This window comes from Aphidius gifuensis, linkage group LG3 (genome assembly GCF_014905175.1).
Source record: "Aphidius gifuensis isolate YNYX2018 linkage group LG3, ASM1490517v1, whole genome shotgun sequence".
In the NCBI taxonomy this organism is placed as follows: domain Eukaryota; kingdom Metazoa; phylum Arthropoda; class Insecta; order Hymenoptera; family Braconidae; genus Aphidius; species Aphidius gifuensis.
The window spans coordinates 18,125,340-18,139,072 of NC_057790.1; the positions used below are offsets into that span (position 1 = coordinate 18,125,340).

General features: G+C 25.3%; 1 protein-coding gene across 1 annotated transcript; it reads right to left on the bottom strand.

Annotated features, from left to right (window-relative positions):
- Positions 1 to 333: 333 nt before the first annotated feature.
- LOC122852375 (BMP and activin membrane-bound inhibitor homolog) lies at positions 334 to 11,497 on the bottom strand. Its single transcript, XM_044152137.1, has 3 exons — positions 10,786 to 11,497; positions 1,251 to 1,517; positions 334 to 1,160 (listed from the first exon to the last, which is right to left on the bottom strand). The coding sequence occupies exons 1-3, from the start codon at positions 10,913 to 10,915 to the stop codon at positions 901 to 903; spliced, it is 657 nt and encodes a 218-aa protein (XP_044008072.1). The 5' UTR covers positions 10,916 to 11,497; the 3' UTR covers positions 334 to 900.
- Between the last annotated feature and the right edge of the window lie 2,236 nt (positions 11,498 to 13,733).

Below are 13,733 nucleotides of genomic sequence, written 5' to 3' on the forward strand. Positions count from 1 at the left end.
TATTGGCGCAATCACACATGTGTGAGGGGGTGTCTGACTTTGGGCCAGTTTGTCTAGCTCGATATAAAGTTCAGTATATTAATTTCAAATCAAAATAAATTTTTATTATTATATTTTTTAATTATTAAATAATAACTACGAATAGTTAAATAATATACAGTTGAATAAAATGTAATTAAAAGACGTAAAATAATTTCATCAAATAGAAAAGAAAAAATATCATAATAATATCTAAACTCTATTCGATAATATGACAAAACAGACCTTCAACATAATCATTAATAATCTTATAATTAAATTAATATGTACATATTAAAAAAAAAAAGCAATGGAATTAACGAGAAGAAGAAAATGGGGGGTCCTAGTTTGAATAATATATTAGGGAACTTAAATCTAGACCGAACAAAATAAAAAAAAAAAAAAGAAAATTTAATTGTATCGCAAGTTATATTTAAAAAAACAAAAAAAAATGATTTTAAAAATCTCTCGGTACCGGCCACGAGGTGAGCTGCGATTGCTCGATAACGTAAAATGTTTATTAAAATAATCATACATTAATATACAATAATTCATTATTTTATCATTTTTATCAGTTTTTTTTTTTTTTTTTTTGTTTTTTTGTTTCTTCTTTTTTTCTTTTTAATATTTACTTCATAAAATTCACAGCCATGTGCGTAACAAGAGTTCGCTAGCTTTTTTTTTTTTAATTATTATTATTGTTAAGAAAAATATTAATAATTATTATTTAAAAAATTTGTCATCATTGTTTTGCGTAAATAGTTTTAGGCTCTTTTGTTAATATGATAAACAAAAGTCTTTGGGATACTTCAGATCCATATTCGAGCCATTACTTTGTATATATATATATATTAAATAAATTTGTTTTTTAATATTTTGTCGTTAAACAAGAGGCACTTTTGGTGAACCAAGAAGAGGTGGTGCATTATCAGGCATTCGATAGTCAGGTAAACCTAATTTTTCTGATTGCATTGGTAATGGTTGAAGAAGTTTTATAGCAAGACTTGCAAGTATTAATAGCACAACAAATCCAAATATTGGTACAGCAATTGTTGCTGTTTTAAACCAGCTATCATTTGAACGTATTATTGGTACTGTTGGTTGTATTCTTCCCATAAATTCTCTTTGATCAGCTACTAAATCTATTGAAATAAAGGAAAACTTTTATTAATATAATTGATCAATAATATTTATGTATTAAATTTGTTTTTCTTTAAATTTATTTTACAAACCTTGAAGTGTTTTGTTGAGCCTACTAATCATTGCAGGACTATCAACATGATTACAAAGATCTTGATCACAACATAAAAGACCAGGTGGACATTGTTTTTCTTTAAAACTTTCAGTTAAACATCCATTTTTAACAGAATGCTCTGGTTTTGTTCCAATTGGAAAACCATTTATTGGTAATTCAGTAAAACAACCAGTACCAGAACACATATAACCACGTGGTACACATTCTGGCTCATTACAATAACACGTTACTCGATTTGTTGATTCTGAAATCAAAAAAAAAAAAATGCATTAATTAATAATTAATCCACAAAAAAAACTCTGCACATATATATTATTAAAATTAATCCTTTTACTTTTACAATTTAAAATATTTAAAAAACCGGATGCTCATTAGCACGAATCGGTCCATTTGAGGATAAACGTCAAAGAGAAGTAAAAAAATAAATAAAATCAAGACAAGCAAAAAAAATGTAAAAAGCTTGGAAAATAACACAGATAAATATTTTACAACAAAAGAAGGATTAAAAATTAAAAAAAAAATAGACTAAAAAGATCTCTAGATATTTTGCCAGAGGGCTATAGTTAGAAAAAATAAAAGAAGAGACAAAAAAACCAACAAGATACAAGTTAAAATGTACTATATAGATAATATATTGAAAAATCTACTGAGAAAGAAATATTAAAAAGTAAAACAAGCTTTATATATATATTTCGGTGTATTTTTGTGCACGATTTTTTGGCCCTCCGTGTGGTCATATGAGTGAGATAAAATGAGATGTCTTAACCATTAGTAAAAAAAGGATAGATATTGTAAAGATGAAGCAGAAAAAAAAAAAGGCTCAAGACGATAAAAAAGGGGAAGAGCAGCAGGAGGTCGGTTGGACCAAAAGAGAGACTACAAGTTTTAATACGAGATGATGATGATGAAAAAAAGAAGAAGGCTATTTCACCATCCAAAAACAAACATACTGCTTCGCGGGGCCGTTAGTTATGCGTCCACGGCATATTAATTATTTCGATCGACTCACAAAACATATACTAGGCCTATCGAAACTATTTTTTTTTTTTTTTTATTAATTTTTTTTCTCGTATATCGGTTTATTTGTTCTTAGTTTGGCGAGTTTGATCCCGCTGTGAAGAGAAGAGGAGAAGAAGAATGGAGTATATTGAAAAATAAATAAAAATAAGAGGAACTCTCGGTTCGATTGGAATGACGACAACGATTATAAATAATCGCGGGAGTTGAATCAAACATCAATGCTTGAAATACCGGGTCGGAGGGCAGAAACATGCGTTTGCTCATTTATTTTTATCGGTATTTAACCCCTGCTTATATACTGTTGATTTAAAACTTTCATTTTTTTTTTTTTTTTTGACATAATAATTGCTCTGAATTGATACCTTGAGTCATGAAAAATAATAAAAAATAAATAACACAATGAAAATAATATTAACAATAGAATTGTTTTAAAAAAAAAAAACATTAAATTATTATTTTTTTTTTTTTTGATAAATTTAATATCAATATTATTCAAGTTCACGTTATCAGTTCATCAGTTGTTTATCAATTTTTATTTTGTGCAAAAAAATAATTATATAATAATAAATATTTACGTAATTTTCGAAATATTTATTTAATAGAAATATAAAGCTTTAATAAAATTATTTATTCAAACTTTACTCCAGAAATTTTCAGCGTAAAAAAATGAGAGAAAAATTATGTAAGATGAAAACTTGTACGCCTTTGGCGCGCCATCATTATCGTAAATAATAAAAAAAAAAATTTTTATATAGACGACAACTTGGTGACAGTATATAATAAATTAAATATTATTTATTTATATTTCTTTTTTCAATATTAAATTTAGTGCTGATGGTTTTTTTCATTATTACTCAATATATATAAGTTTGTTTTGCCCTGCGGTATAGAAAGCGTTGTTTTTACGGGTGCCTTTGGTGCAGCAGTACATGCAATTATAAAAAACGACAAACCATCCTTTTTATATATAAATAAATAATATATACTGAGGTTAATATATCTACACTATTCAGTTTACACTGGAGAGGTTCTCAACAGCAGTTTGAACGATTAAAGTAATGAGTAAATGTTGCATATCTTTCTTGTCTCGTTTTTTTTTTATTATCTCTTATTTATTTCACTCTCAAGTTTCAATAAAATTCACAGCCAAAGGCATATATTATATGCACTCACTTGACTCGCGTCTTTACCCCGACGGCATCGTCTGGCTTTTATTATAATGCCCGTTTGTTGTTGCTTAACCAACTTTTTATTTTATCATCATTATCATTGTTATTATATTTAATTATTATTTTTATTATTATAATTCTCACATCGATGCATTATCAATACAGCAACAAATAACTTTTTTTTCAAACGGTCATACAACTTTCTTGTTGTTGTCTATTCTCAATCATGATTAAGTCCATGACTTTTAGAATTTTTCATTTGATATTATTATTATTAATATGTATCTTCTTTATTTATATATTTATTAATTTTTTTTTTTTCATTACAAGCCAAGTGAAAGTCAATAAAACATTTTCATCATATTGCATTTATTTTATTTATTATTGTTATTATTTTTAATAAAAATAATTAAAATTATTTTTTGTATTAGCTTTAATTATATATTTAGAGTTTATTTATATACTTGGTTAATTATATACTTGTTAATTAAAAAAGTTGATTTTTTATTTCATGTAATTATTGGAATGTTGATTTTTATTTTTATAATAATTATTTTCTTTTAGATTAATATGATAAAAATGAGATTAAAATACGCATTGATTTTGATATAATTATACTTAAAAAATATTTGATTGATTATTGAAAATTATATAGATAATTTATCAATACTTGTTGGGTTTTTAAAGAAATATATTAAATTCAAGGAAAGAAATTTTCTTTTTTGAAAAAAACTAGGAAATTTTAAGAGATTATATTGGAGACTAAAACCACTTGCTGATGGGAATCATTTTCAACAGTTTCGTAGAAATGAATTTTTGAAAAATAGATTCAATATATAAAGAGAAAAAGAAAAATAAAGAAAAAAGATAAGACTATTGTGTGCGATATATATTTTTTTTTTTCTTTTTTTCATGCTTGTTTAAATTTCTTTATTTAATTTCAGTGTCGTATTTAACGCATCACGGAAGCTCAACAGGTTCTTTTTTTTTTTCTCTTTTAAACATTTCATCCAAAGTTGATGACACTCATTCTCAAATTTTCTGCTCTTCTTATATTTTATTTTTCAACTTTTACTTGTTGCTCATTTACTTAATCACTCATCACTCGTTTTAAATTGTTCAAATTATAAACTTGTACTTTTTTTTTTTGTACTTATTTTATCTCTTTTTTAGCAAATAATTATTTTTAGACTGATAAATGTGTCATAGTAAAACGGGATTTTCCAAATGTCTTTTTACAAAACCCAGTGTTGTATTGATATATAAATTTGGAAATAAATATTTGCGGTTTATAAATTTTTTAAGATACTTAAAAGATTAAGAGATACATTAAAATTGTTTTATTTTTTGAATATTGAATATTAAATTAATTTTTTATATATTTTAACTATTTTATTATAATTTTTTTTTTTAATTTTATAATCTCAGTATCATGGGAAAGAAAAAGAAAAAAAGATAAATATATAAAAAAATACTTTTAGTTGATTAATAAAAATGGTAACGATGTGGTCATGAGTTCAACCAATTGGAATATATATATAAATTTTTTTTAGGATCTTTGAATCACAACGGGGAACCTGGATATTTTATTACCCTGACTTGAAAGTTCTCCTTCTGGCTTTTTTTTTTTTTTTTTTCACGGGGGGCAGGTGTACAAGTTGATTTTTATTTTTTTTTAAATGTTTAAATATCATTAAACAATAATGCCTATAAATAATTCCATATATTTATAGACATTACATGTAAAAACAAAGAAATATTTAATTTTTTTCAAATGAAAATAAATTCAATTTAATTAACAATAAATTATGCAATATATTTGTTAGATTAAAAATTAATCTGTAAATACATGACATGTTTTAAAAACATTTAATTATATAATTTATAAATTTTGTCTTAATATTACTTGATTTTTTGACAGCAATTTATTGAAGGATGACATTTTTAATGCATATTTATGAAATATTTCGTTAAGTATTTCTGTCTGTACAATTTTTTTTTTACTCCAAAAAAAAAACATTCAAGTTTTGGTGGTCGTTTTTTTATTTTTTGTCTTTGAGGTCTTGAGGACAAGTGCATATATATAAAAGAGCTCCCTGTTGTCGAGATTTTTATTTAATATATTTTTTTTATTTGCTCATATATGCTTTTTTTTTTTTTCATTATTTTTTATTGGGTCTGAGAGATGGAACAAGCGCGGTCCCCTCCAATATAAGCCTTTTGTTTCTTTTTGCATTCGTTGGATAATTTGGGCCTTGTGAATATGTGATGTGTGTTTTGGTATGGACTCCCGTTGTTCCTCAACAAAACACACACACAAATAAATACCACATTGGGCCTTGTATATTTAAAAAAAAAAAATTAAAAAAACAAAATATTACGAGCCATTAGGGTCTACTTTTTTATCAGCCGGTTAGTGACCAGTTTTATTTATCCAATGCATTATAAAATATATACGAGTATATTTTACTTTCTCAATTTTTAATCGTTAAATATTTATTGTCGTTTTTTTTTTACATTAAAAAAATTCCAGTTAAGTCATCATCTCTTTGATGATAAAATGAAATTTGAAAATTAAATTTTAAAACAAAAAAAATAATTATATTTGTCAAAATTATTTCCTGAATTTCTTTAAAAAAATAAATATATACTTTTTTTTTTTCTTCGATATACCACACATGTAATTTGGAGCAATTTGCCAATTGCATATAATTGATGACGGCCCTTTTACTTTAACAAAATCATATGTATATATTTTTAATTTGTTTTTCTTTTTTTTATTAAAAAATTTTTTTTTTTTTCGTTTTTTTCTCAAGATGATTTTTGTCGGCGATTTTTTTAAGTACGGGCTAATCACCGGTTTTGAGTGAGGGCCCTATGGTCTACTAACCACCCAGGGAAAAAATTTTGGGTCTTGTATAAATATATACATGAGTGAGTTGCGTGTATGTGTATATGTGTATCTATATAGATATATATACTGTATTAAAAAGGGATACCTGGGACGAGTCGAAAAGTTTTTGAGCCCCTGTGAGAGTAAAACCTCCTACTTCTCAGAAGGAATTTATTCAGCGTCCCTGGTTACCTATTGTTCTTGCTAATTGCCACCCTGAAAAGAGCCTCCAGGTAAGCATCTCTACAAGTCTCAACATGATTCTTTTTTAAAATATTACACGAATATATCTATTCAATATATATATAACTAGACAAAAAAATAAATAAATAAAATATCATGTTCAAATATTTTCGTGTTGTTCAATTTTTAAATTCTTGTTTATCTCAAATAGCGTAAAATTGATATATGCTTTGTGTATTATTTTTTTTAAAATTATTTATTTGTCATATTTCTAAAATACACAATTATTATTAAATTTTTTTAAAAACAACACGCAACAAATATAGAGCTAAGTTATGTTAAAAAAATAATAAGCAATCATCAAATTTTAAAAGCAAAAAAAAAAAGCGAGGTCAACTTGTAGCAAAATTACTGACCCACTTTAAAAATAAAATTGGTCAAAAATTACATTCCCCAGTATAATAATAATTTTTTTTTTTATTTTCTCAACAATTTTTTTTTAAGACTGTAATCATTATTATTTATTTTTTTCTCTCTCATTCTTTAATTTTGCACCATAAAAATTCCGAAAAAATAATGGACTCTAGGTCTCTGTGTTTGTTCAAGATACCGCACTTCCTTTCAGGATGCAAAAAAGAGTTTTAAATAAAAGACAAGGAAAAAAATAAATAAATAAAAAAAGAATAATAATAAAGTAAAATATATATGTATATAAGAGATATCAAGATGGCTGATGGTAAATATAATCATTATGCAGACACGCATGAGTGTGTCGTTTTGATTTAATAAGTTTTATATTATTTATTAAGGACATATGTGTGATGGGTGGCGCTATAATATCATTGTTATTCAACTCATCTTTATGGCAAAAATTTCATGATCACGTAGAGGGTATATAAGCTCATACTCATTGTGCATAAGCTTCGCTATCATATCGAATACAAAATATTTATTTAACATAAGTATAATCAAACGTGATAATAATATTCAATCAAAAATTTATCTATCAATTATTAAAATAAATCATATATTAAAACAATTACATTAACAATTGTTTCAATGCAAAGAAAAAAATATAATAAAAATTAATAATTTAACAAAAAAAAATACCGTTGGTTTATGCATTTTTTTCTTTCATTTAATTAATTTATTTATCAACTTTATATTTATTCTTTGAGGTCGAGCATGTGTTACGCTTATTTGTATATTATTTTTTTTTTTTTTATAACGTTAAACAGCCTTAAGGTTTTCATTACTGATACATATCGCGTGTAGCGTCAAATTAGAAGGTAAAACTTGCTCACAGATTGCAAAGTTTTTATACTGTTATACACCCAATCCTTCGAGGCTTGAAAAAATTAAAAAAAAAAAAAAGAGTAGGTATATATAAAATTGTTGCTGAATAAGTCAAGTATATTCTTGTTTAAAAGCAAAAAAAAATTTACTACTATATACTACTATGGATGTAATAATCAACACACCCATCCATGAATACTTATGCATTCACCAAGGCTAATTCAGATCTAATCTTATGTGATTATGATTAACAAGATGGTTGCAATAATACAAGGTGGAAAATAATATATATATTTTACGTGAAAATGTCGAGCAAAATTGAAATAATAATAATATATTAAAAAAAATAAATTAATTAAGCGCCAGGAAGTCCAGACACTAGTTATTGCAATTACACGATCTGTCTGTTGATGATGATAACGCAACATTTTTTTATATTTATATTCATCTATTTAATTATTCAAAACAAATATTAATTATAAAAAAAAAACATCATTTAAATAATTCGAAATACGAAATTGAAAAGTAATATTTTTTCAAATAGATATATAATTCTTTGGAAAAAAAAAATTACTAAAACTTGTAAATGTCTCGACAAGAAGATACAAGCTTTTTTTTTTCTCCTTGAAAAACATCAAAAGAATAGAAAAAAAAAGAAGACAAAAAGAAAAATAGAACTTGATGTTAGCTGTAGATTGTAAATTTCTTATATTTTTTTTTTCTCGGTATAATAGGCATAAAAGGGATGCCAGGGGTGTCTATACGGCGCCCTGGCGGCACTCTGACGCCATTTGAGGGACGTATTTTAGTGTTCAAGTGTATTAGTGACTTCCGTATGTGCCAACTGGCACGAGTTTTTTGTGTCGATTCATTGGTCATAAATATCAGTAACATTATAGGTACTTGAATTGACAAAAATGCAATATAAACAATGTCAAAAAGCCTAATTAAAAAAATAAAATCAATAAAAATCATTTTTTCATAATTTCATCAATCAATATTTAATCTATCAAAAAAAAATATTTAGATATATTTCTAATAAATCAATTAAACATGATTTTGATGAAAAATTCAATTAAAATTTTATTTTAATTAGCTAAAATTAATTTAACAAAAAAAAATATATTATTGAGTATTTAAAAATGAGGATAAATAGACATTTGTTTATTGTGTCTTTTGAAAATAAATTAAAAAAAAAAATGTTGTGACTCGTCACGCATTCATGCATATTATATATTTTCTAAAATATATGTGAATATTTTATGTACATGTATTTAATGTATATATATGAACGAGAAACTCGACAGGCGCCACCCTCAGTATATTTTTTAATTTTTTTAAACATTTTATTTTCAGTGTACACCAGGCACTTATGTATTTCCATATGTACATATTGTATATATACAATCTGGTGTGTATACATATGTATTTAATATGTGTTTGTAAGCGTTACATTACGTCCGGCTGGCGCTTGCTCCAATGAGCTCATATTATAATTATTAATTTTTTTTTTTTTTTTGTTATAAGTAAAATTTCTTTTGTTGCATTTTCATGTACTATTATTTTATGTATATAATTTCTTTTTTTTTTTTTTTTTGCGCTGAGTTGTTTGGTACGACACTAACTCGTTCTTTGTTCTTAATTTTTTTTCTTTTTATAAATATATGATGAGTTATACTTATTTAAAAGCACATCATTAATCACAAGTGTGTATTTTTTATATTTTCATTTCAAAGACTTCATGAGATTTAAACTTCAGCATATTTATTTATTTTCTATTGATTTTTATTATTTATTTATTTTTATTTCATTTAGGGTCAAAGTTGATTGAAGATAAGAAAATAATAAAGACGTGGTTAAATGATTTATTTAAACGAAAAAAAATAAAAAAAGAAACAAAAATAAAATCTTTTTTTGAAGTAAAATAATGATAAATATATTTATTTAAAATAATTATCAAGTAAAACGAAAATTTTCTTTAAAAAAATAATGAATAATTAATTTAAAAATTAATTTTATTTATCAGCTATGAATATGTCTTTGTTTTTTAATAAATTACTTTAACATTATCATTCATATAATTGCGTTATTAGTTTTTGATATCGTGCCAAGTTATAAAATTTAAATTTATAAAAAAATATATATATATTACTTTCTTTAAATATTATTAACATTCCTTTGATTGCATAATAAATAAATTATTTTTCTTCAATGCATATAATTTTTAAACAAGTTTAAACTCGTCTTCTTTTTATTTATTTTTTTCAATCTCAAGTGACGTGAATATAAGTGCGCACGTGTTTTATATATATATATATACACACAACTTTCTTTTATATATACCGTTCAATTTACTTCTATTAACGAGAATGCCCCAGGGGCAACACCTGTCATCTGATTTTAATCGATATATAATAAAAAGAAGAAAAATCATATTGATTTTGTTGAATTGAAAAGAAAAAATTAAATCAATAAATCAACACCATGTTTTTATATATATTAATTATTATAAATATTTCGAAATATTATTTTTTGAAATGTAAAATATTTGGCGCGAAATTTAAATTACTACTCGAATTATAAATTGGAGTAAACTGTAAAGTGATTTAATTTAGCAAAATATATTAAACATGTAAATTTTCTATAAATCAATATAGTTATCTTTTAAAAATAAATATATAAATTTCCAATAAAAAAACCAATAAAACACCCAAAGATTTATCAAAGTAAAAAAAAATAAATTTACATATACCATAATGCTATATGCATGTTTTAATTTCTTATCTGTTTATATACCTAAAAACCAAAATAAAAAAAAAAGGAATTTATTTTTAAATATTATTATTATTTATTGACATTGTGGCTAACACGTTTTTTCACTTTACTATCACCAAAAATCTTTCAATCAAAATGATATAAAACATAAAAATAAATTAATAGCTTTAACTTACTATATTCTTTGTCAAATATTTCCTCTGTTTCATTAGGAATTTCATAATCAGCAAGAGCAACTGATGCTCCTTTAATTCCACTTGTTAAACTCGTTAGAATCACAAATAAAAATAAATCCTGTGGCCACATATTAGATGTTTTTTTACTCAATTAACAATATTATAAGTATTAAAAATTTATTAATAATGTTTTAACACTGTTCATAGTGTTGTCAATAATTAAAATGATAAAAAAACATATATCACCCCCCGCCCCCTAGCACAAAAGTCACCTGAACATCACAATTACTCCAAAATAAAAAATTATTTAATTAATAGATTAATATGTCTTAATTTCAATAATAATAATAATAATTGGCTAATTATTTATACAATTTAATAGCATATATTAATAAAAATATATTGTATAAATTTTTACAACGAATGCACTGAACTGGACGACTCAAGAACGCTCACTGATTGTCTTTTAAAAGTAACAGAGTGGCGTGGTGCTTGTGTGTCTCTCCTTCCCCTATAAATTTTCAGCACTGTTTGTGGTAGTATAATAGTAGTAGTAGTAGTTTGTTAGACTTTCATAGTTTTGTCCTTTTCTTTGATAGATCAAAAGTAAATGTTAGAGTAAGAAAGAATAGTTGTGTCTCATGGACCCAAAAATTCAACAGTGGGAAGCAAATGATGTATAACGATTGGTCGAAAATCCACGGGGTAACAGAGAAAGAGATAAAGATAAAAAGAGAAAAAATACCGGTGGCGCCTGAGGCACAGACGCCGGAGCCAGTCTATTATATTTTGCAAGTATATATGCGAGACTATAGTTGTTTATGTGTATATATATGTTTTAAAAACGCACACTGTACAATGCATCTGGCAAACTTTGCCAGTTTTAACTCGTTTATTTTTCTTATTCTCTCTTACTATTTTTATATTTCGCTCTCTCTCACTTGCTCTCTCTCTTGGCAATGTGATTGTGTGTATATTTGCAAAACCCGCCACTGATCGTCAGCCTCTTATCCAGACTGTCCGATTGCTCATTTAGAAATGTGTACTGTCGACTTTTCTCTTATTTATTTTTTTTTCCTCTCTCTTTCTATCTCACATTACTCCCCCTCAATCTGACAACTATTATTTTTTTTTTAACCCCTTTTTTTTAATTTTAACTCTCCTCTCCTTTTCGTCGCTTTTAATTTTTTTTTTTTATCATTTCTCCTTGGATTTACTGGCGCATACGGAGTACACACTCACGCTTTTCATCAAAATCATTTTTTTTTTGCTTTTTTTAAATTTATTTATTTTATTATTTTTTGTTGGGGAGAATTGAGATTCTTGCTGTGACGAGTGTATATATGAAGACGTTGATTGGAAGAACAAGAATTAAAAAAAAAAAAAAAATTAAAAAAAATAACCCGTTGAATTGCTTTAATTACTTCTAGACTGCAAATATAAATGTATTTTATTTTTTGTTCTTTCTTTGCATAAATTTTTAATTGGAGGATTATTAAATGTTTTTTAATTTTTGTATATTTTTTTTTTTTTTCAAGAGATTGATTTGTAGATTTAATATTATACGTGAGATAATTTTATAAATATAATTCAGAAGCTAATATAATTAATTATTGATATACAATAAAATTAGTTAAAAATGTATGTTCTTATAATTTTTATGTTATTTAATATAGGTAACATGATATAGGCAAAAAAAAAAAACAAATAAATAAATAAAACATTTAAATTCAAATAAAGACGTATATTAACTGGCTTTTGAATTGATAGAAAAAAACGAAATGATAGAAAATTAGTAGAGAAATAAGAAAAAAAAAAAAAGGGATATAAAAAATTCGTGTTGATTTCAATCTCTTATTTAGACTGGTTATACAAGGAGGATGACATGAGATCCGAGGATGGATACTAATATAAAACTTTTGAGACTAAAAGATATACTTGGAAGCATGATAGAATTGTGGGTGAGATAAAGGGGAATTAAGAAATGGATAGAATGCCGCGATGGTGGCCCCCGGGTGGCACTCTTCGTCTTTGGTGAGCGAGTATCTCGATTGTCCGTTTAGCAAAGTGATTGATTTCCCTGTGGTATGGTTGGTCGTTTGCTGCTTGTTTTAGTCTCTTACTTATTTTTATTTTATATATATACCTTTGATAATATAAAGTTGCGCGGTAAAATGTGAATTCTTTTAAGAAACAACAACCACCTGGCTATTATAAGCATATAAATACGAATCAAGTATATAAATTTATTCTTTGCTACTTTAGACAATTATAATTTATACGAAAAAAAGAAACAAAATTCTCCGAAAATAATTCTATTTTTTGACTGATCTTTATACGAAAAATTCTTCTAAAATATATTCATTTGTACTTAAGAGTCAATAGTTATAATTATTCATTTTTAATTTTCAGAAATTATTCAAATTTATTACATCAATAGCTCTAAATAATTCCCAATTGAATGCAAAAAAAATTCTCTAAAAATATCAATCAGCAAACAAAGGATTGCAATTTTGAATTTTGAACTGATGCGAGCTTTTTTGCATTGATCCGGTAAAGTTTACCGATCAATTTTTAGTTGAAACAGTTTAAAGTTAATGCAAAACTTATCCCCAAATGATAAATTTCGATAATTAATTTCGAAAAATATATATATGTGCAGCTATTATGTTTCGTCGTTATTTGAAATGAAATTAAAACCGTTGTAGGTATTTTTTTTTTGTTTCGCATTTAACGACCAATATATATATATTTATATTTTATTAACGTTTGAGTGATCGTCATCCGGTAGTCGTCAGCTTTTAACTTTTATCAACTTCCGTCAGACTAATTGCTAGACGTCGCCATCGTTATTTGAACACCTGAGTACCCTTGGCGGCAGTGGCTTGTGCCCGCATTTGGCTATAGCTACCTATCATGTCTGTTATATTTCAAGGGTATACACAAAA

Coding starts and splice junctions, on each gene's coding strand:
- LOC122852375 (XM_044152137.1), bottom strand. CDS start 10,915: ATGTGGCCACAGGATTTATTTTTATTTGTGATTCTAACGAGTTTAACA. Junction 1,518..10,785: donor AATATTTGACAAAGAATATA/GTAAGTTAAAGC, acceptor TTTTGATTTCAG/AATCAACAAATCGAGTAACG. Junction 1,161..1,250: donor GCTCAACAAAACACTTCAAG/GTTTGTAAAATA, acceptor TTATTTCAATAG/ATTTAGTAGCTGATCAAAGA.